The following is a 25,121-nucleotide window of genomic DNA, read 5'->3' as shown; positions in this document are numbered from 1 at the left end:
ATACATTCCTCTCACATTGTTCTTTATGTGGTCTTCAGGTGATAATTCTCTATTCAGAACCAACCTGAGATTTTTGTTTTTAAAATTCTTTAAAGCATTTTCACATAATTTGTAGATTGTGTGGTGTATATTCTCCTTTTCCACATTCCATAAAGTAACATTTATTCACATTAAATTATATTTGCCAAGTGTTGGTCCATACATGTATTTTGTCCAGGTCTTCTTGAGAGGCATGGTAATTATCTAAGGCTTTTATGTTCCCTACTAACTTCGCATAATCAACAAACGAACGTGCATATGTGTTCATAATTACCTTAAGTGTAATTACAGGATAAGAGCTACGCTCGTAGTGTTCCTTCTACCCCAGTACTCTGTTGAATAACGCTTTTTAACTACAGACGGTTTTGGCATCCACCACCTTCTCACTTAGCTTGTTCTAACCATCTACCACTCTGTTTGCAAAATAAATCTTTCTAATGTTTTTTCAACACCTTTGTTTCCTTAGCTTGAATCTGTGTCCACTTGTTCGTTATGTGTGTGTGAAAGTCATCATCTAGTTGATTCCATATCATTCAGATTCTTAAAAGTAAAGGGTTCCTCCCAACATCTCTATGCCTCAATGGGTCTATAGTTTCAATTTATGTACAGTACTCTTGTTCTACTGTTCCTCACTTTGAACATGGCCTCTCTTATCTCATTGGGCAAACTAGTTTCATCTTTATCACACATTTTTATTCAGACAAACCCAAGAGAGATAACAGGCATATTCGGATAAATGGAGTTCGAAAACTATTTGGTCGACTGTGTGTGTATATTGTACACCTAGTCGTGCTTGAGGGGGTTTAGCATTGGCTCTTTGGTCCTATCTCTCAACTGGTGTACAGATTCGAGTTCATTGGGCTCAATCATATCTACATTTGAAACTATGTATGTAGTCTGCCTCCACCACATCACTTCCTAATGCATTCCACTTGTTAACTACCCTGACACTGAAAAAATCTTTTTAATGTCTATGTGGCTCATTTGGGTACTCTGTTTCCACCTGTCACTCCTTGTTCATGTTCTGCCCAAGCTAAATGGTTTGTCTTTGTCTACCCTGTCAATTTCTGAGAATTTTGTAGGTGGTGATCATATCTCCTTTTACTCTTCTGCCTTTCAGAGACATGAAGTTTAGCTCCAATAGTCTTTCCTCGTAACTCATACCTCTCAGTTCCAGTACCCGTCTGGTGACATACCTCCGAATCTTCGAAGACAAACACACACACACAGTGGAACCTCGATTTTCGAATGCCCCCTTTTTAATTTTTCGGTTCCCGAGCTCAATTTCTTACAGCAGGCATTTCCTCTCTGAGTTACAACACTGATGTGCTGGGACAGAAAACTGGATGCTTTTGGGTTTCTGGGTTGCCTAATGAGTTCCTCTTCCACCTCTGTTAGAAACTTAAGTGCACATTTACCCCAAGTGCCTAGGTCTTGAAGCCTATTGGTACAAACTTTTAACAATGTTCTGGGCCCATGTACTTATTAGTTTTCTGGATCTCTCTGAAGCTGACAGCCCCAACACCATTATAAATATTTATTTGCTGCATATATTTTATATAATGTATATTATATTATATATACTGGTATAATAGTACAGTACAGTATTTATAAATTATTATTTTCTGTACAATAATTTAATTAGATGGTTTACCTTATTTCGTCATCATATTTTGCCACGTATTTGATTTGATGTAAAAATCCATTCTAAAGATAAAAGTTTGATAAGGTTTGAGCCCACTGCATTGGTTTGCAACAGGTGAAAGATCAATACTTAATAGTTTATTTCTAGAGAGAAGGTAGAGAAAATAAGGAAGTACAAAATAATGCTTCACTTCTACAACTTTTATTAACACCACCGTTAAAGAGCTACCAGTGACTTGGTACTCAAACATCAATACACAGTATTGACAGTTATCTTTCAGAAGTCATGACAAGATATACAAGAGTGGAATGGTGCCGATGAAGAGTGTAATTAAAAGCGGCCTGTCAGGTTTGTCCAAATACAGTCCAGCCTCATTAATACAGTCCTGTTAAATACCATTAATGTTTCAATAGTTCATGATGGGATTAAGAGCTTTTCCTTGTTTTGCACACTGAATTCACAATAGCTGGCCAGGGCTGCAAGAACACAAGCTCACTGTAACCATTCATTTATTTAACTCTGCAGCATAGCTCTTTCTACACTCTACTACTGTACATGATCGATAATAAATAAATCCATTCACTTAACATCATCTCCTAGAAAACAATAAATTTCTCTGGACAAAGTATGCTATTCCAAAACTAGATGACTGGCTTGGAGATATTATTGTGCGCTGATCCTCGAAAGTGATTAGCTGACTTGGTCAAACCTTATGAGCCGTGACATTACTCTCCGGGGTGCTGCTGAGTTACTGCAAACATGGATGGTTCTGCCTACGTCATCATTCACATTCTCATACTAGTTCTTCTAACGCTGAAAAATCAACACAATCACAGAATTTTTTGAGAAACATAATAAAGTTTGTAATAATTTCATTAATTATTACGTGTAAAAAAGATGTCTTCCTGTTTTGTCTACCTAAAAAAATAATTAATAAGGTTTTTACTTAAAAATCTAAACCCGCGACCCGTGTGGAAAAATGTATAACAAGTCACAAAACATAAAAATAACTTACAGATACTTGGTAAATTAAACGCCCCTTATCCTTTCAGTAAGCACAGTGCCAATCCTATTACATGTTAAAATAGCTTGACCACTCGTAGGTTAAAATGTTTACCCTGGTCCAGTGTTTTGTTACGAAACTGGGTGAATAGATGGACCTTGACTGTGATGAAGTGGACCAGAATGAGTTTGACTTGTATATGTTAAGGAGAATGTATTATCAATTATGAGAGCTAAATGGGGATTTAGTTGATAAATGCTAAAGAATTTATAGTATTATGTGGATCAGATCAAGTTTGGTGGGTAATGTAAAGGACATGGAAGAATTGTGTTTAGCTGGTTGATGGGATAAAGGCTGACCTACAATAGGAAGTTTAATTGGTTGTGGGATTATAGGCTCATTTACATAATGTTGTTCAGGAAAGAAATGGGAGGCATGTCAAGAAACAATAGATCGCGGGTGGTCTATGTGCTACTTGTGGTCAAGGTGAGTGTCTGGGATGGTGATTGTGTGTGTCTCGTTACCCAATATTAGGCGAAGTCGTTTCATAGTGGGTCGAGGTGATGCCGTGCTGTCTCCATCAGTACTCTCTCCTTCCGATGAATCAGATCGACGGCGGTGTTCACGATGGTGCTTCTTACGGTGCCGCCGATGATGATGATGATGGTGATTAGTCTGATAGTCTTGGTTTGTAATGCCTTCTACTGTTAACACCTCATATTCAGGTTCATAAGCAATTCCTGAATCCGAGAGATGAGACCCAACTTCTATAACCTCATCTAAAACTGGAGATCTCTTCATTCGCAGCCTTAATTTTACCCCACATCTTCCACTTTTCTCTGGGGTGACCATGGTTGTCGGAGAAGATGGGGTAAAGCCAATCAATGGATGAGGGGGAGATTCACACTGAGGAGATGTCCTACACTCACTAGTTACATTTCTTCCCCAACGACCACACCCACTAGTATGCTTACCAACTCTTAAAGATCCAGGAGAAGTCGAATCCTCATCTTCATCAAATTCATACACGTCTTTTTCTGACGAGAGATTGGCTGCAACCGTTTCTACTCCACTAGTACCAGAATGACTAACCATCATACTGCTTATGTCTTTTAAAGCTGTTTCTTTGCACTTTGAATGCTTGGTCTTTTTACTATGAGGCTCCAAGCTATTCACCTCATTTTTAACACTAGACTGCTGAGGTAACTGAGAAGTTGGCAGTGATTGTTCTGAAATTTTATCAGTGTTATTATTAATAATATTACTAGAACAGTTACTTCCTACACTAATGTAACCTAAACTAGAATTATCACATTTTTCACCAGGGGGTCTGCGTAGCCTACGCAGAGGGGGTCTCCCACTTACAGCCATACACTGTGAGGTGGGGGCAGTCAAACTACGGTTCTGTTGGGAAGTTTCGCTCATAATCTCGGCCTGCATGTGATCTGTTAACTTAACACGACTCAGATCCACAAAGCAGTTTGAGCTGGGTGCTACTTCTCTTGCATTTACTTCTCTCTGAATCAATTCCCTTGAAGCTATTTCTCTGGCAGTTTCCTCTGGCAATGTTGTCCTGACCAGAGCATCATTCCCTGAGACTCTAGCAGACTCATTTCCTCCAGGCATGAGCATGTTACTACCTGCTGCTGATTCTGGCTCACATTCCTCTCTTTCAACTACATCCTCAAAAAAAGTTGTGGGACTTTTAATGTCATGGCTGTCAGAACGGTTGTGATGACCTCTTAAGATACGGGTATACCCCTCCTCCTTCATGGCAGTGTTCGACTGGCGGCGGCTGCGTAACTTGATTCCCTTTGTATTAAGGTGGCTCCCATTTTGAGAAGACTCAATTGTACCTGCATCTCTGGGAATTTTTCCTTCATTCAGAGTATTCTCAATAGTAACTACACAACTTCTCGTTTGTGGGCGTCCTTTATTTACAACATTTTTAAGATATTTATCCGAATCAATGGTTTTCACTGGGTCATCACAATTTTCACTTGTTATATCAATGTTTTCCTGAGCACTATCTGAACTTGTTCTCCTGTTTTTTGCTTTTGGATACAAACCATTCAAATGAGGATGTGCTTGAGAGCCAGAACGTTTAACATGTGCTTGGGTCGAGCCACTATCAGTACTAATGTCAGATTTATCAGAATCTCGAGAGCCTCCTCTAGTCCTTAATTCTCGCCTAACCACTTCACCGTTTACCTTGCCAGTTAAACTGTTAATTTTTAGCTTGTGATCACCACCATCCACCTTTAAGCTAACTGCACCTTCACTCTTTCCTTTACTAATCACTTCCTCCCCATTTTTTTGTTGATTGCGTAGTCTTTGGCGACTTATCCTAAGCCTTAAATCTGTTTCTCTGAGTCGATAACCTTTTTCTAGATCATCATCATTCTTTTTGTCTGCAAATGCTCCTGTGCCTCTCCTGCAAAAGATAGAAAATATTTTATAAGACAAATACAAAAGGCATAGAAATTTATGCACATAATAGACTAATATCAGATTAAGAAATAAATGTAACCTCTCATTTATTCCAGAGAATGTCACAACAAGGTTACAGATCAATGAAGCACACTGCCAATAGGGTCCTACAAAGCCCTAAATAAATACAGCATATTATATAATCTTAAGACACAAAGTTGTTTGTTTATAAGTAAGTAATTATCAAAAGAAGGCACCAAACCGGGAAGGCTATGTAGCACTATCAAATGTGCGGAATAATCAGAGGGCGCTAAATATCACCAAGGATGCCAATACGAGAACAAAAACGCATAAGGCGAACGATGTCAAAAGTATCCGAGTCACCAAGAATTCTATTGAGGGACAGGTGACCGCGAGGGGGCAGTCGGAAAGCAAGACACACGCTCGTCATGGAAGTCAGGACATTCAAGGACATGCATGACCGTAAGAGGGACAATGCAACTAGGACAATAAGGAGCAGGGTGGTGCTCCATCAAGTGACAATGGGTTAAGTGAGTATAGCCAATACGCAACCTCGCCAGAACTGTTTCCCATCGCCGGTTACGGTGGTAGGAGGACGGCCACGAGGAAACACAACACTTAAGAGTACGTAGTTTGTCACCAGTAACAGACGACCAAGAAGCCTGCCAACGGGTAAGGACGGAGGAATGGATAACCGGGTAAAAGTCGGAATATGGAATACCTTTATGAGAGATGGGACAAGAGCGGACAGCTTCCTTGGCGGCAGCATCCACACGCTCATTTAAAGACACACCAACATGGCTGGGAACCCAACAAAACTCAACTGACTTAAATTTACTGTGAACAAGAAACAGTCAATGCTGGATCTCGACAACTACTGGATGAACCGAATTAAAGGACCCGAGAGCCATGTGGACACTACGAGAGTCAACAACTACAAAGGAAGACTGACAACGAGAAAGCAGGAGACAAAGAGCATAGAGAATAGCATAAAGCTCCGCTGTAAAGATGCTGGTCTCCGGAGGTAAGCGACACATATAAATGCGATCAGGTAAAACAACAGAGTAGCCAACACCGACCGCAGACTTAGACCCATCGGTGAAGACAGAAACGGAGCGGGAGAAGAAAAGTGCTCAAGGAAATGGCGTTTTAGAACCATAGGAGGGGTAAAAGCTTTAGTGACGCGGGTCAAGGATGTACAAACCCGCGGAAGGGGGACTCTCCATGGGGGCAAAGAAGGAACAACACGAGGAGAAACATTAGAAATACGAACGGAAAGAGAATCCTGTAGGCGAGATAACCGGACAGAAAGAGGGAGGTGGTGAAGAGGAACAGGAACCGTAGGAGGGGTAAAAGTTAAAGCACGACAGAGGCGAGAGGAAGGATGTTGTAAGGACCGCGCAAGATAGCGAAGACAGTAGCGATCACTGCGGTCCTGGAGAGACAGGAAGCCAGTGTCAACATACAAGCTAAGGACGGGAGTCGAACGAAAGGCACCAGAACTGAGGCGCAACCCAGTATGGTGCAAAGCATCAAGACAGCGAAGAGTAGAAGGAGAAGCAGACGAGTAAGCAGGGCAACCATAATCGAGCATAGACAGGACGAAAGAGGAATGTAAAGCAAGGAGAGTACGCCTATCTGCCCCCCAAGAAGTATGGGACAATACCCGAAGGAGGGTAAGGGCCTTAGAACACTCAACACGGAGGTAAGAGATATGGGGAGACCAAGATAAACGAGTGTCAAGGAATAACCCCAAAAGCTTCGCGGAATCTTTGTACTCAAGGGGATGACCATAAAGTGACAAAGAGGGACGAAGAACGACCCGTTTCCGAGTAAAAGTCATGACACAAGTCTTAGAAGCAGAGAACTTGAAGCCATGATCGGTGGCCCAAGACGACATGGCATCAATCGCAAGTTGAAGCCGGCGCTGAAGGAGAGGCGAATCATCACCCTGATCGCAAAGGGTAAGATCATCGACATAGAGAGCGGAGAAGACACCTGAAGGAAGAGAGGAAAGAAGACCATTGAGGGCAACCAGAAAAATAGTAGTGCTCAGAACACTACCCTGGGGCACACCTTCGTACTGCTGAAAAGAGGCAGAGAGAGCGGTACCGAGGCGCACCCGAAAGGAATGACGAGAGAGGAAGCTGCGGAGAAAGAGAGGGAGATGACCACGAAGGCCAAAAGAATGAAGCTGGGATAGAATATGATATCGCCAAGTGGTGTCGTAAGCCTTTTCCAGGTCAAAAAGGACGGCAACAACGGAGGTCCTCGCAGCAAAAGTAGTACGAATATAGACCTCCAAGTTCACCAGGACATCTGTTGTGCTGCGGCACTTGCGGAAGCCAAATTGAGAAGGGGAGAGGTGATGGTGTTCCTTCGGGACAGAACTCAAAGGAACAGAGGAGGGGGCAGTGGGCGTATCAGGGTCCAAGGCCCGGAAACGGTTGTGAGTCTGAGGAAGGTTGGAAGGATGAGGAGAGGAAGAGCGCAATACGCGAGCATAAGAGATATTAGCATAAGGCGGGAGCTGGCGAACCTGGCACCTCGCCTTAGGAAAAGATAAACGCTCCCGGTGCTTCAAGTTGAGGATGGCTGCCTCAAGCTTGTAATGGACACACGCACGAGAGAAGGTAGGACGGGCCTCACCGCAGTTGAGGCAACGAGCCCAGGGAGAAGTGCACTCCGACTTAGAGTGACCTTCGCCACCACACAAAGGACAGAGAGAGACAGTCACAGATCAGCAGAGGGCACCATGCCCAAGCCTCCAGCACTTGTTACAGAGCCTAGGAGAAGGAATGTACTCCTGAACAGAGTACCTGGCACCAACAAGAATGATAGAGGGTGGAAGGGTCCGACCATCAAAGGTAATCTTCACAATCCGAAGGGGTTGACGGCGACTACCACGAGGGGGACGAGTAAACGTGTCCACCTGGAGAATAGAATGGCCCTGGGCAGCAAGGATATGTCGAATATCGTTGTGGCAGTCTAAGGTGAACGATATCAAAAGTACAGTATACGATTCACCAAGAATTCTTTTGAGGGACAAGCGACCGCGAGGGACAGTCGGAAAGCAAAACACACGCTCGTCCTGAAAGTCAGGACATTCAACAAGTATATGCACGACTGTAAGAGGGACAATACAATTTGGACAATAAGGAGCAGGGCGGCACTCCATTAAGTGACCGCGAGTTAAGTGTGTATGGCCAATCTGCAACCTCGCCAGAGCTGTTTCCCATCGCCGGTTACGGTGGTAGGAGGAAGGCCATGAGGACACACTACCCTTAAGAGTACGCAATTTGTTACCAGTAACAGTAGACCTACAATCTTGCCAACGGGTAAGGATGGAGGAATGATTAACTGGGTAAAAGTTGGAATAAAGAATACCTTTACGGGAGATAGGACAAGAGCGGACAGCGTCCCTAGCGGCAGTATCCCACGCTCATTTAAAGAAATACCAATATGGCTGGGAACCCAGCAAAACTCAACTGCCTTAAATTTACTAGAAATAAGAAACAGGTGGAGCATTGTAGATGTTCAATATATACATTGATTATTACACCAATAGAAATATTGCACTAATATCTTTTTCCCAAAACAGTTTTCAGTGTTTGAATTTTTCTACTAAATTTTTGTTCTAATTTATTGACTTTTAATTTTTTCTGCTTAACTAATGTTTTTACATATCTTTTACTCTTATCATTCTCCTTTTTTTTTTGCCATTCCCCCTCTTTCAGTTTGTAACTAATTAATTTTTAATTTTTTTGTCATTCACCCTTAAACAGCTTTAATTGCTATCTGCATTTTTTTTGTTTATCTTGCTAATTGCTAAGCATAAGGCTATCTGCAAATTACCTTTTATGCGTGAATCGCCAAATGCAATTATTTTTACATTAATTTTTAATTTTATTTTTCCGTGCAAACAACATTTAATGGCTCAGCAAACCTGCTGAGCCATTTACTTTAGTTTGTCACTGCAAGTGCTCCCTTGCATTATTCTACCAACTTCTACATCATCATGCTCCTGATTAACATTCCTAACCAAACACTCTTTGTTTGGTTAGTCCTTCCACATTACATCAAGAAACATCCTTTTATAATTTAGTTTCAAGGTCAATATTAGTTTTTTTTACAAAAAGTTGGTCATACAATATGTAAATGACTGTACAGGTGTTAGATTAGTTTCAAGATGTAATATATCTGATTTTGAAATGTGATACATTTTCACTTTTTTTTCTACTTATTTTATATTATTGCCCTGCAGACATTACTCTTTTGAATGTTCTAGGAGCTTTATCAAGTGCATTTAACCTAATACAATCACAGACCATTAATACAATGCACCCCTGATATAACTCAACAATTTGTTCATGGGAAATGACAAGTTTATAAAAATGGGCTTTACAAACTGAATAACATTTGAGATAAATAAGGTTATGTTCCCAGTCAAACATATACATTTTAGACATACTATACGCTATTTCAAACTGTGTGAGGGGTGTGTGGAAGTGGAGGGCATTTTTTTTTCTTAGGGTATTTACCCATCAAAGACTACGAGAATGTGAGGTCTAGCTCTTTTATGCCCCGCCTTCTATCCTTGTTGTACCTGTTGAGCTATAATTTACAACACCACAGTAGTGATGGTGGTAGTACAGTGAACTAGAGTGGGAGCACAACACCACAGTAGCAAACTATTTTGACATTTAAATGCCTTGTCAAATCTAGCATTAAAAGTTGTGGATGGAGGTGGATTCCCAACTTCATTCAGTGAATTCCACTTGTTGACCACCCATACAGGCTATGTGAATTTCATTACATTTCGTAGACTCATTTGTATTTCTGGCTTCCACTTGTGTCCTCTCGTTCTACTTTCCCTCACTTTAAACCCCTGCACTGCACACACACACAAAAAAAAAAAAAAAAAAAAAAATTGTCTGCATCCCTCCTGGCTGTGGAAGCCTAGTACTGCCAGAGTGGCAAGGCTGGCATGCAGCAGGAGCTCACAGCACAGCAGTGCAAATTGAGGCCACCGCACTACTTAATAATGAATAAAATAAGTAACTGCAATCATTTTGTGATGATAGTGTCATAGATGATCCCAACTGTAATAAATACTATGTATCAGATTCAATGTCGGTGAACACAATGCTAGTTATAATGTTCAAAGGAGGAGCCAGATGTTCACAGCACACAGCCAAAGTTTTGTGCATCTAAACATCATGCAACACGACCTATATTCCTTTAGAAAATGATCCTGTTGAAAATTATTCATATTCATGATTTAGACACAGGAATCTGATAACAGAATCTACTGGTGTTGTCTAGCATGTGGCTCTATACTGTGCTAATATTTCATTACCACACCTCACCAGAATTACTTAAGTGGTTCGTTAGGGTTTATAAAAATATAAATTGCTATTTACGAAGAATGTATCTAGAGTAATAACAGCAAAAACTGTATGTTTTATTGTTTAAGAAATATAATATTAAGTGCACATTAGTGACAAATAAATCTGTGCATACATACATACCTACACTCTACATGTTCTGTTGTACAAATAATACAATTACTGCCCGAAACGCTTTGCGTAATAGTGGCTTTAGGCATTGTATGTACTAGCTCTATCTATTAACCCAACAAACTTTGTAAAATCTCTTTATGTATGTACCTTACCTAAATAAACATTTATTTATTTACTTATTTATAATATTAGTGACAGCCCAACCCAATGCATCATCGCATTTGAAAAACAAATATAACAAAAATACAAAGAAAACAAGATAAGTTCATTGCATGTACGTACTAACAACTACAGTAACTTGGTGCAAGATGTGTGGTGTGAGATAGGCTGGCTGGTTCATGGCTGCAAGATTATAACCCTCACCAGACCAGCTTAGTGATTTGTTATGGTGCATACAAATGTAGTTATATATATGTGTGTGTATATAGAGTAATAACAGCAAAAACACTGTTTTATTGTTCTAAGAATATAATATCAAGTCACTAATAAGCACACCATATTTTTCAGCATAAAGATGTTCCACACATTTAATTATATAAATTCCTCATATTACACACTAATGAATAACATTACTGCAAAAAACTAGATAATAAAACCATTCAGACACATTGAAATAATTATTTAAATGGTTTTTGCAGCCACTCCCGCCCCACTGAGCTACTAGGGCAAGCGCCACAGGGAGACTAATCATTCAGTGCCTACGAATTGTGAAACTTACCTACTCTACCACTGCTAGTCATATACTTTTTTTTGTTCCTGTGATCAGGGAACAAATTTTAACAATATTCAAAAAAACAAATGTTTAGGAATAATTTTTTTACGCACATCATAGGAACGTCTCATTGATTGGGTGCGTAGTACATGAGTTAAAAGCAAATTGCAGGTAAAGAATAAAATCCAGAGATTGAAAATGGAGAACAGATTCACAGGGAATGAAAAGGAAATGTGTGAAACAATAAGGAAATTAACAGTTCCAAAATGTGTGTTCAAAATGAGGTTTTCAGAGAACCAGACAATACAGACTTCAGAGAACAACAGTCACCAGTCGGAGTATATAGACGTGTCTCGAGATGAAGTGGAAAAATGTTCATGGAGTTAGTTAGAAATAAAGCAGTTGTTTGCTTTGCTTAATCCTTTAACCTGCCTGAAGGTTGAAGAACTCTGAGAAAGAGAGATATAAAGGGGGTTCTGGATAATAGACTGTCACCAGAGGACCACATAAAGGACACTGTGCAAGGAGCATATGATATGATATGCTTTCCAACTTCTGAATTGCATTTAAATGCATTGATAATGAAATATTAAAGAAATTTGTCAACATTCATGAAACCAAATTGGAATACGAAGCCGTTGTATGGTGCCCTTATCTCATGAAGTACATCAGTAAACTGGAAAAGGTGCAAATACATGCTATTATATGGTTTAGGGAACTGAAAAACAAGAGCTATGATGAGACACTAGAGGTGTTAAATATGCCAAAGAAAAAAAATAGGATATGATCACTACATGCAAAATAGTAACAGGAATCAACAAAATTGATAGACGAAGTCTTAAAACCTGCAACTTTAAGAACAAGTGGTCACATATATTCAAGATAAGGAAACAAAGGTGCTGAAAATATATTAGAAAGTTCTCCTTTCCAAACAGTGGTATATGGTTGGAACAAGTTAAAGGAAAAGGTTGTGGCTGTCAAAACAATCAGCAGTTTCAAAGTGTCATATGACAAAGTACTGGAAAGACGGGACACCATGATTGTAGCTCTCATCCTGTAACTACACTTAGGTAAATATTCTTGGATGCCCTCACCCACCTACACATCTCAACAAAGGAGGCTTGCAGCTGAGTGGATATCACTTGAGGGACATAGTTCTAATGGTCCAGGTTTGATTCCCAGCGGAGGCGGAAATAAATGGGCAGATTTTCATTTACCCTGATGCGCCTATTCGCCTAGCAGTAAATAGATACCTGGAAGTTATACAGCCGCTACGGATCGCTTCCTAAGAATGTGCGTGTGTGTTAGAGAAATATATGTAGTAAATGTAGTAAGAAAAATAGATTGGTGGTTAGAAAGGCATGGTCCAAGAGCTAATAGCTCAATTCCACAGACATAAATAGTAAATACAAATATACAAATCCCCTATACTCATGACTGATCCCTGAAGGTGGCCATTTTCAAAACTATCAACAGCCTTTCTTAGTATCAAACTTAAGCTTCACCCCTTGCTTTGGTGCTACTGTACTGAAAGTATTGGTTTGAATGACAAGTAATTTTCACACTAAGATATTTAACTTGTAAGAGCAGTTAAATCAACAAAGGATCAAATACTCTCCATGCTTCCTTCCACCCAGTCATTTATGCAGGCACATTAGAATAAGGAGGGAGACAAGTTGAGGAGGGCTCTTAGTCCATATGAACACAAGAATTCCTTGAATGTAAATTGAAGTGTGCACAATTTAAATTTTGTACCATTAACTGACAACTGCATATTGTGTCAAAAACTCACATTATATAAGGGCCCACTTTAGTATGACCTACATTTAAAAAAAAAATTATTACTAAAAGGAGTTTAGTAGTATTTTTACCTTTCACATGTGATACATTCACAATAGGAGTTGTTGTCTCCAAAGAAATCTTCTCCATAGAAGCATGTTATCTCTTCCCCTTCCTCAATATCTCTTAGAACCTTAACGCATGCTGTTCCACGTCCAGTTGCAGTGAACTGAGAACAAAACATGAATTTTGTTTACATGTTGATACATATAAAATTAAAATTATTGGGTAAGAATACTCTTTTTACATTCATCACCATCAGCATTTCACTATTCAAATTGATTACATACCAGAAGAAAATAAAACACGCAAGATGGATTCTGGAATGTAGTTTTCATCATCGATCTTTTCTGAAATGCCACGATGAGAAAAGTGTTCAGAAATATACAGAATAAAGTTACTTGCAGAGATACAATTTTTTGAAATGGACAAAAATGCCTGGCATTATCTAAAATTTTGAACACAACATTTTACTGTATATGTGGTTATAACCCAGATGAAAACTGGAAATAGGAGATCATTCAAACTTAAAATGTCAAGGGAGAAAATATATTTCCCTATACCTTGCTTTGCTTACTGTGGAAATTCCTCACTTAAGTTTCTGTCATAAGATTTTTTATCCCTTAGACAACAGTTATTGTCAATTGTTGATTCACAGGGTAATGTGGTTATCATATGAAGATTGAACAAATTATTCTCTGGGTTTTACATGTATGATGCAAATATTGATATAAAAGGTCTCTGGATGTAAATAAAGAAAAACAAGTGAACAACAATCAGTGAAACATCGGAGGATAAAACAGGAAGCGCCAGCAAAGTCGAGCACCAGGCATTGACAAGATCCAGACGCAGCCTCCACCCAGTGAAATGATAAAAATTCATTTATTTTTATTTATATTTTTGTGTTTTTCTTACATTCTGCATATAAATTAATAACTCTATAAAGAAAGACTTTCTTGAAATTTTTATATTTTTGTGCATAGGCGGGTATGACCATTTCTCCAAAGCCACTGTCTAAGGGTTAAGGACACTGGAGTTGGTTTACAAGTGCAGAGTAGTTAACAGATGGAAAGCACTAGGAAGTGATGTGGTGGAGGCAGACTCCATACATTGTTTCAAATGTACATATGATAGAGCCCAGTAGGCTCAGGAATCTGTACACCGGTTGATTGACTGTTGAGAGGCAGGACAAAAGAGCCAAAGCTCAACTCCCCCGCAAGCACAACCAGGTGAGTACAAGCTTGGTTTTTTCTGAAAATGTTTTTATTAAAAACTTGTTGGTCAATATGAATTGTATGATGATTAAGACTTTGGTCGCCCTAGCAGGTCACCCGCAGCGCAAAGCATGGTAGGCCGCATGTTGCCTGTGAGTGCACATTTCAATGTTTATACTCATTACATTTGTCTCAACTCACTTTTTGTGCAACATCGTTCATATTGTTATCAAATTGTTCGCAATAGATATATGCATACAAGGTCAAATAAAAGAACATACCAATAAAATAAGATAAAGTACATCGTCATGAAAAAAAACAGCGATGAACGTAATGAAATGCCATTTTCTGGGTGTGCCCCGAAGGCTCCCTGGAGCTAAATGGACTGATATACACTATATTAGTCTAGCCCTTCAGTCAATGGAGTTTTGCCTGCCGGGGACTACGAGCCAGGAAGAGAGGCGCAGTGAACAATGGCATAAGGAAACCTCTTTGTATTTAGGAGTATTCTATGTCTGCCATCGACCGGGGCTAGACACCCAGAAAGGTAGACATTCCAAAACAAACCCCACTTGGTAGGAAATTGCAACCCAAGATCAAACAAAGAAACAGAACTACCCCAAAAGAAAACAAGGAAACAAGCAAATGACATCTACTGCCGCTGCACCACTTGTCCACGTAGCTCTGATCAACTTTCTGATTTCAATTTTCGTGCTGCGTCGTTCAATTTGATATCAAATCGTTTGCAACAGAATGCCCTAAAGGAATATTTGCATATAAGAACAAATATTAGAACAACGTTACCAATAGTATAAGATAAATTTCATTATCATGTGAACAACACCTGCTTTTCTTCATTGTTTCCAGTCATTATTCATTCCTGACCGCAGAGTGGGGATGCCACATGGGATATATAAAGCATGGGAAGATGTTGGTGTGCATTTTAAAACAAGTCCCACAGTATTTGAACAATAAATGGAATTTTTAGAAATTTTTAAATATTTGACGCCGTTTGCGCTATCGGGCCTACTCCGTATTTTTATTTTATGACGTCGACACCATCATCGGGCCGCTAAAATGTTAAATAATATTTTAACACTTTAATGCGCGCGGTACCTGTGAAAAAAAATGGCGCATTGTGCGCGCGCCGTTTTTTTCTCTTGAGCGTAAACACCAAACAGTGTGTAATCTTTTCACTCTCCTGACACCAATTCTCGAGCTACGTACTTCATTTTGGTATCAATGTGTCGGCAATAAAATTCTCTACAAGATCATATGTATAAAATGTAACCAAAGCATTAGCTATTCCACCACGAAATAAATAAAAACGTAGATCACTCGCCGTACGCCCAAACAGCAACAAAATGTTCATACTCTTTTGTTTGTTGTCAGCTCAACATTAGTCCTACAGCGTTAAATTTTATATCACTGAACTCGCAATAAAATTCTCTACACAGACATATGCATATAAAAGTATAATCATGATCGCGGCCAACACAAGAGTGTGTGAAGTGGGCGATTACCCTCGTTGTGTCACCAACTCAATAGTCTCTCCTCTAAGTTACAATACAATGCCGTTTTCTCAAATAGGCCATGTGCCTATTAGAGAAAACGGAAATTTAATGGCAAACATTTTCATACAAACCCCAAGTCGATCAAATAAGAATTGGATTTTATGTTTTTTTTAGATCGCCAGGCTATTTACGACGCGGGGGCAGAACCCGCATAAGCAAACCCGCCGGATATGTACGACGCGGTCCCCTTAAAGTGCTAATAAACTTTTCATTTTACATATAGAAACAATGCTTCTTTTCTAACAGAAATACAATAAAAATTTAAATTTAAAAAACTTTTGGCTGCATTTTCACCATCAATATGGACAAGGTAGAGAAAATGAAGCCCCAACAAATAGGGTTGAGCACAAATTTCCATCTATTATTCCATTGTTTTAATATCTTGATCATTCTAATTCAATCATTCTAACATTATTTTAGTACCCATGGTGTAGTAGCTAAAACGCTCGCCTGGAGTTTGGCAAGCACTGTCCTGGGGTTCGTATCCTGGCCGGGGAGGATTTACTGGGCACAAATCCTTAACTGTAGCCTCTGTTTAACCCAACAGTAAAATGGGTACCTGGTTGTTGAACGATTTTTCGCAGGGTCGTATTCCAGGGAACAAAGGAATACTGTGCACACTAGTGGCTGTACAAAAATGTAACAACTCTTGTACATATAAGTAAATAAAATAAAACTTATCCATCTGTAGTTGGTTCTGAGAGTTCTTCTACTTCCTAAGACTGGCCTAGGGTCAGGCTTGTCTTGTGATATTATAACTTGATAATGAAAGGCTGTTGCTTGAAGTGGAATGCAGCTCCAAATATACATTACTGCCACCTTGTTGGTCCTGCACTTCCTACAGCAACTAGTCCAATTGTCTCTTCACCTCACCTTGTGTTAATGTCTTTTCTCTTGTGGGGGAGGGGATGAAGTTACCTACCAAATGAGATGCATCTTGGATTACGGATACCTTTAAGGCTGTGTGTAACCACCAACCTAGGAGCTTCAATGTATGTCATACATCTAATGCATCTCTCCCTATAGCATTGTCAGTTTCAAGAGGAATGCAAGTGGGAAAGGAACCCTCAAGTATCTTCTACTCATATTAGACTATCATCCCTAGGAAAAATGTGCTTGAACATTCTTGTATGCTTTGTTCAGTGTTAGATGCTTAGTCAAAGACAGGAAATACTGATATCTTTGTTAGGTAGGCAAAATATTATTTTTTGCACCTGTGTGTGTGTTGCAAAAAGTACAAACAAGGTGTTGCTGGTTCCATGTCTCAAACATGTGCTTGTTCCACTTTCGTGATATAAAGGACTATATGTAGGGACCTAACACTTTATGCGGATCAGGACATAACCTGGAGTCCTGTTTGCCTAACCGCTTCTGCAATGTGGACATAAAATGATGTCCTGAAAAAAAATATTTGTATAAAATTCAATTTTAATCCGATTTACTTTGGGTTTGTTTCAAACTGCGCGCCATGAGGCTCTCTTTCTCACCACTAGGCTGCATGGTACAATAAGTTCATGAAAGGTGTGGACCACTTTGATCAAATGGTATTACCATTTTACCAGGAAAACTCCCAAGTGGACCAAAAAGATAACGTTTATTTCCTGCAAATGGCATTGCATAATGCCTTTGTTTTGTACAAATACAACACAACTGATCAAAAAAAGCTAACATTGCTACAGTTCCACGAGGTGGCAATTTGGGCCCTATTGTGCTGGGACCCGGAAGATTGGCCTCAAACAGCAACAGTATCTCAACACTTGCGGCACGCTCCAGACATAAATGATGACACAGGTCCTGCCTATGTTGACGCCATGCAAACTCCTGGACCATCTGGTGTGAGGCGGCCTTTGTTCACTTCAACACCTCAAGCTGAAGCAGCAACCAAATCAGAACCAGAGATGTCTGGCACACTGCCATTTGACGAGACGGTTTTGTCAGATGACTCTGACTCTGACTCAAATGTTGAACCTCCAGTGATTCAGTTGATTCTGAAAATCGCATGAACTACAAACTGAAACGAGTATTTTGATACCAGAATGAACACTGTATCACATAAACTGCCGTAAGTAGACTCGAACCTTCATAGATTTTTTTTTGGGTGTAGCGTGTGTCTGCATGAGTGTCCCTAATGGGTTGCAGGTGGGTGACTTTAGCCGTTTATACTGGTAATGCTTCCCCCATATCATGTATTATATGCATATGTCTGTTTAGGGAATTTTATTCCGATCAATGTACAACCAAAAATAACTGTGTGCAACAAGTATAAACTTGACAAACATAACAGTAAAAACATTTCGTGTGTGTTTGACGCTCACTGATATGTTCCAGCGTTGTTTTATATTTGGCGCTATTCTATCTTACGATTTGTTGATCTTTTTTACCTACGGGCTCATAGAACATTCTATTGCGAACACATTGGCACAAAAATGAATGACGTACATAGAATAATAATGTCAGGACAGTGAAATAAGTATAAACTTTCAAAGCGCCGTATCGCACATGTGTCGTCGCGTCACCGATACCGGGTAACAGTTCCGCTACTTCCCACACTCTTGCGGGTGGGCCGCGACCATTATTCTACGTTTATATTCACATCACCGTGTTGGGAAATTCATTGCGAGTCCATTGATACCAAAATTAATGCTGTAGGACAAGTGTGGAGGTGATAACAATCCCAAGAGTAAAAACATTTTGTTGCTGTTGGGCGCTCACGGCGAGTCATCTACGTAGTTATTAATTTGGTGCTGGTATCCCTATAACTTTCGTGACCTTTTTTACTGATGTTCTTCTAGAGAATTTTATTGCGAACACGTTGGTACCAAAATGAAATACGTAGCTCGAGAACTAAAGTCAGGAGAGTAAAAAGAGTACACACATTTTTGTTTTGACGCTTAAGCGACAAAAATGCAGCGCGCACATACCGCTTTTTTTTAACCTTAGCCGAGCGGGCGAAAGTGTCAAGTACTTGGGCACACACCTGTGGTTCGGTTGAAGTCGTGACTTAAAAGTGATGTCATGAATGTAGTTAAAAGAAGGAATAAGAATGGGAGGAAGAAGAATGGAGAGGAAAGAGGAGGAAGAAGAATGGAGGGAGAGAGGAGGAGGAAGCGGTAGAAGGGAGAGGGTGGGAGGAGGAGGGTGGGAGGAGGAGGAGGGGAGGAGGAGGGGGGGAGGAGGGGGGGAGGAGGGGGGGAGGAGGAGGAGGGGAGGAGAGGAGGAGGACAGGAGGAGGAGGGGAGGAGGAGGAGGGGAGGAGGAGGAGGGGAGGAGGAGGAGTGGATGAGGAGGAGGGGAGGAGAAGGAGGGGAGGAGGAGGAGGAGGGGAGGAGGAGGGGAGGAGGAGGAGGGGAGGAGGAGGAGGGGAGGAGGAGGAGGAGGGGAGGGGAGGAGGAGGAGGGGAGGAGGAGGTGGGGAGGAGGAGGAGGGGAGGAGGAGGAGGAGGGGAGGAGGAGGGGAGGAGGAGGGGAGGAGGAGGGGAGGAGGAGGGGAGGAGGAGGGGAGGAGGGGAGGGGGAGGAGGGAGGAGGGGAAGGGGAGGAGGGGAAGGGGAGGAGGGGAGGAGGAGGGGAGGAAGAGAGGAGGGGAGAAGGTGGGGAGGAGAAGGAGGGGAGGAGGAGGGGAGGAGGGGAGGAGGAGGAGGAGGGGAGGAGGGGAGGAGGAGGAGGGGAGGAGGGGAGGAGGAGGAGGGGAGGAGGAGGGGAGGAGGAGGAGGGGAGGAGGAGGAGGGGAGGAGGAGGAGGGGAGGAGGAGGAGGGGAAGAGGGGAGGAGGAGGAGGGGAGGAGGAGGAGGGGAGGAGGGGAGGAGGAGGAGGGGAGGAGGGGAGGAGGAGGAGGGGAGGAGGAGGAGGGGAGGAGGGGAGGAGGAGGAGGGGAGGAGGGGAGGAGGAGGGGAGGAGGAAGAGGGGAGGAGGAAGAGGGGAGGAGGAGGAGGGGAGGAGGAGGAGGGGAGGAGGGGGGGGGGAAGGAGGAGGGGGGGAAGGAGGAGGGGGGGAAGGAGGAGGGGGGGGAAGGAGGAGGGGGGGAAGGAGGAGGGGGGGAAAGGAGGAGGGGGGGAAGGAGGAGGGGGGAAGGAGGAGGGGGGAAGGAGGAGGGGGGGGAGGAGGAGGAGGGGGAAGGAGGAGGGGGGGAAGGAGGAGGGGGGAAGGAGGAGGGGGGAAGGAGGAGGGGGGAAGGAGGAGGGGGGAAGGAGGAGGGGGGAAGGAGGAGGAGGGGAAGGAGGAGGGGGGGAAGGAGGAGGGGGGGAAGGAGGAGGGGGGGAAGGAGGGGGGAAGGAGGAGGGGGGAAGGAGGAGGGGGGAAGGAGGAGGGGGGAAGGAGGGGAAGGAGGAGGAGGGGAAGGAGGAGGAGGGGAAGGAGGAGGAGGGGAAGGAGGAGGAGGGGAAGGAGGAGGAGGGGAAGGAGGAGGAGGGGAAGGAGGAGGAGGGGAAGGAGGAGGAGGGGAAGGAGGAGGAGGGGAAGGAGGAGGAAGGGGGAAGGAGGAGGAAGGGGGAAGGAGGAGGGGAGAAGGAGGAGGGAAGGAGGAGGAGGGAAGGAGGAGGAGGGGAAGAGGAGTGGAAGAGGAGGAGGGGAAGAGGAGGAAGGGAGGAGGAGGGGATTGCCGGAACAATTGTGGATATCTTCAAGAGGAAACTAGATTTATTCCTCCAAGGAGTGCTGGATCAACATGGCTGTGGTGGGTATGTGGCCCTGCGGGCTGCTCCAAGCAACAGCCTGGTGAACCAAACTCTCACAAGTCAAGCCTTTCCTCGGGCCAGGCTTGGGGAGTAGAAGAACTCCCAGAACCCCATCAACCAGTTATCAACTAGGGGAGAGAGGACAAGGGGGAGGAGAGAGGGGGGAAGAAGAAGGGAGAGAGGGGGAAGAAGAAGGGAGAGAGGGGGAGGCAGGAACAGGGGGAAGGGGCAGGAACGGGGGGGGGGGCAGGAACAGGGGGGGGGCAGGAACAGGGGGGGGGGCAGAAACAGGGGGGGGGCAGGAACAGAGGGGGGGGGGGGGGCAGGAACAGTGGAGGGGGGGGCCAGGAACAGGGGGGGGGGCAGGAACAGGGGGGGGGCAGGAACAGGGGGGGGCAGGAACAGGGGGGGGGGCAGGAACAGGGGGGGGGGCAGGAACAGGGGGGGGGGCAGGAACAGGGGGGGGGCAGGAACAGGGGGGGGGGCAGGAACAGGGGGGGGGCAGGAACAGGGGGGGGCAGGAACAGGGGGGGGGGCAGGAACAGGGGGGGGCAGGAACAGGGGGGGGGCAGGAACAGGGGGGGGGCAGGAACAGGGGGGGGCAGGAACAGGGGGGGGGCAGGAACAGGGGGGGGGCAGGAACAGGGGGGGGGGGCAGGAACAGGGGGGGGGGGGCAGGAACAGGGGGGGGGGGCAGGAACAGGGGGGGGGCAGGAACAGGGGGGGGGCAGGAACAGGGGAAAGGGCAGGAACAGGGGGGGGGGCGGGAAAGGAATAGGGGTGGGCAGAAACAGAGGAGAGGGAGGGGTAGCATGAACAGAGGAGAGCGATGGGTGAAGGAACAAAGGAGGAGAGGGGGGTGGCAGGAGCAGAGGACGGAGAGGGGGGCAGGAACAGAGGAGGAAAGGAGGCTGGAACAGAGGAGGGGGGGCAGGAACAGAGGAGGGGGGGGGGAGGAACAGAGGAGAGGGGGGTGCAGGAACAGAGCAGAGGGGGGTGCAGGAACAGAGGAGAGGGGGGGGCAGGAACAGAGGAGGAGAGGGGGGCAGGAACAGAGGACGGAGAGTGGGGGGCAGGAACAGAGGACGGAGAGGGGGGGCAGGAACAGAGGGGGAGGCAGGAACAGAGGACAGAGAGGGGGGCAGGAACAGAGGACAGAGGGGGAGGCAGGAACAGAGGGGGGACAGGAACAGAGGGGGGACAGGAACAGAGGAGAGGGGAGGGGGGCAGAGGAGGGGGGGGGGCAGAGGAGGAGGGGGGGGCAGAGGAGGAGGGGGGGGGCAGAGGAGGAGGGGGGGGCAGAGGAGGAGGGGGGGGCAGAGGAGGAGGGGGGGGCAGAGGAGGAGGGGGGGGCAGAGGAGGAGGGGGGGCAGAGGAGGAGGGGGGGGGCAGAGGAGGAGGGGGCAGGAACAGAGAGGAAGAGGATGAAGAGGACTTTACCTTGCAATTGGCACGACAATCGTGATTGATGAAAGCTGCAGGTCCAAGCCAAAGTTGTGCACAATTTTTCCTGCACGAGTACATGACAGAAAAATCATTCTTGCCAGGATGTAGCAACTGAGTTTCTTCATCTTCACTTAACTCAGCAATACATCCTACCAAAAATCCTATCTGCTCATTCTTGTACCTGTAAAATATCAATACAATGTGGAGGAAATGCTAAAATATTTAAATGCTTCAATAGGAAGGGGGAAATTAAAACTAAAATGTCAACAGCCACAAGCACCACCAGGTGTGTAGGGGTAACCTGTTCCTATGACCAAAACATTGGAAGTTACCCGAACCTGGCAAGTCATTACAGATAACTAAGAAACCATTCCTAAAACATAATTAAAAAAAATAATGGATTAAAAAACTGCTTTACACATTCTTGCTTTACGTGATACATAGACAATCACACACTTCCTAAATACACCAGAATTATGTTGCCAATAAACGAAAAGCCCAAAACAAAATATATTTTAATATTAAAAAATGACTTTTTTAAAGTGTTTTAATTTTAAAAAAATTACTATCTATATTAATATCATATATATTATGGCCATATGCAACAAAGATTAAATATAATTTAATACCAGATGCACTTGTAAACGTGTAAACATATCATTTCACACGAGGAGGTTTCCACTGTACAGTAATTAGTTTTTCTATATTTTTATTTAATTTCTAATCAACATCTTTTGATACTTGTCCATTCTAGCAGCTCCCTTTTTTAATCTTTTTATTTTAGAATGGTGAATTATTTTGTTAATTATGTTTTGAGCATTGTAAGTAAGGAAACCTCTTTTTTTTTTAGAAAAGTTTGAATGTTGCCAGTAGTGAGTCATATGTAAAATACATTTTATTTATACACAAGAAAAGAGATTGCTATATGGAAGTGATTTTGGCCCTTTGCTTTGAGGATGCATTGCATACAGAAACACTCCCAACTACTGCATGACAACAACTATATTACTGTATAGTAAATGACACTAGCTTCTTTTTTTTAATTACACCCATGTTAGACAGATCAACCCATTCAGGATTTAACTCAATACATCAAATCAGTTAACCAATTGTTATGGATCAGGTCAATACATTTGAATGATGCAGCTTATGTGTGTGTTAATGGAATGGCTTCAAATGAAATCTCCTTCATAAGTTACAGATAATTTTCTGCACATATGTATTAGATAAACACTTTGACGATTGCACAAATGCACAGAGGGTATAAGTATGACAATGTACTGCTCTATTTACTTACCCATATTAATGTTTCCACATTCTAATGTGGAAACAGTCTCCTATCTATAACGTATCTTAAAATCAATACACGAGTGACAAATTGCAGTGCAACTCCAGTGCACAAATTGCTTAAAATTTGATAAAATTATTTCAAAGCTATTTCCAATCATTAAAAACCTTTATACCATCATGCTGAGCAAATGAGAGGACTTTGATTAAAAACAGTATATTTCAAAATGCAGTAATCACTCTCCAGCATTATACAGGGTAACTTATGACAAACTAAGTTCACACCCATTTCCCCTCACCCACCCCATACTTACAGGCCATAATATGTTTTCCTTAAATAATCCTTCCACTAACCTTCAGTCTTCCCCCTATGCCCCCCTACTTCCTAAAAATAAAAATGAAAAACAAATTAGTTATTGCAATATCCAAGCTAACAACAAACTCCTGTGCACAAAATTATGCAGTATTGAATCTCTATGACCTTAATCCAGAATTAACTCACTGACCTGACATCGCAATACCTCATTCTAGCACGCAACGTACACGAGACCTGTCAAATGTTATGAAGTTAAGTTTATCTTCAAGAACACAAAGCACACTGATAAGTATCTTAAGTGATAGACTTGCACACACAATGACATAGATCTCTACATAAAAAAGAGGCAAGTTTAACTAATGTTTATATTTAAATAAAGCAAATCTATGTATATTAGTTAACAACACATTCCTAATACTTTTGTTCACAAAATAATAATAATCAGAGCCATCATTGAAATTGTAATTTATAAAATTCCAAGTTAACAAAATTGCATACAAGATCAAGAGCTTTAATATATATAAAATTTTTTTTAGAAAATCCTACTTACTGAAGCATGGACAACAGTGTATGTAGTATACTAGAATACAGTTTATATTTTAACTAAATCAGATGACAAAGCTCTGGTCTAAATGTATGACTTAGATGCCAAAAACAAGTTTGTAAGGTGAAAGCTTGGAGGATACATACCATTTCTTGGTAGCACATATTTTGGCTCCAATGCAGCCTTCCATCGAGTACCGGTAGCAAGCTTTTACCACAAACCCACTATCTTTGTCAAAAACTCGCAGGTATCGAAACACATGTTCCTAAAACATAAAAGAATTGAAATTGAAATTGAAAATTGAAATAAGTTTATTGAGGTAAAATACACACAAAGGGACGAGGTAGCTCAAGCTATTCTCACCCCATTCAGTACATCGTGTTAATACATACATAGATACACATCACAAACAATAAACATATTACCAAACATTCTGAGAGATAAACATATACAGTACATTCCACCTTAACACAAGTAGTATGGTAAAAGAACAATTAGAATATTGAAAACTAAAACTAAAAACACTAGAATACTATGTTCCAAGGAATAAAAGGCACTACCCAAAAGGAGAAGTTGGTAGTGCCCTAATTCAAGTTTCAACCAAATATACCTAATCAAATAATAAGATGGATATAAAGTAATTCATGAGAATCCAGAATATAAATTGGAACCCCATATAAAAGAATATGGGGGATCCGAGACTGACCTAAAATACAGTAAAACCACCAGGAAATTACAGGCAAAGAAAAAAATTACCATATCATTAAAGAGAGACGACACACAACTGCTGTCTCTTCCAATTTCAGTTTCACATATGTCATGAACAGTTTCAGTATTTCTCCATGTATTTAAATATGA

General features: G+C 42.4%; 1 protein-coding gene across 8 annotated transcripts in view; it reads right to left on the bottom strand.

The window, feature by feature from the left end:
- Positions 1–1,869: 1,869 nt before the first annotated feature.
- Hmt4-20 (Histone methyltransferase 4-20) overlaps positions 1,870–25,121 on the bottom strand; it is a 39,696-nt gene continuing 16,444 nt past the window's right edge. For 3 of the 8 annotated variants that reach the window (XM_069332374.1, XM_045749360.2, XM_069332375.1), the window contains 5 exons: positions 24,410–24,528; positions 22,111–22,297; positions 13,244–13,380; positions 3,212–5,121; positions 1,870–2,497 (listed from right to left, as the gene is read on the bottom strand). In XM_069332374.1, coding sequence (XP_069188475.1) covers positions 2,478–2,497; positions 3,212–5,121; positions 13,244–13,380; positions 22,111–22,297; positions 24,410–24,528 — 2,373 coding nt within the window. In that variant the 3' untranslated portion in view covers positions 1,870–2,477. Of the gene's footprint in view, positions 5,122–13,243; positions 13,381–13,501; positions 13,562–22,110; positions 22,298–24,409; positions 24,529–25,121 lie in introns of all 8 variants that reach the window. The other 5 variants (XM_069332371.1, XM_069332370.1, XM_069332372.1 and 2 more) reach the window with 3 other exon arrangements.

This window comes from Procambarus clarkii, chromosome 27 (assembly GCF_040958095.1).
Source record: "Procambarus clarkii isolate CNS0578487 chromosome 27, FALCON_Pclarkii_2.0, whole genome shotgun sequence".
Lineage (NCBI taxonomy): Eukaryota > Metazoa > Arthropoda > Malacostraca > Decapoda > Cambaridae > Procambarus > Procambarus clarkii.
This window is presented reverse-complemented; position numbering and strand designations above follow the sequence as displayed.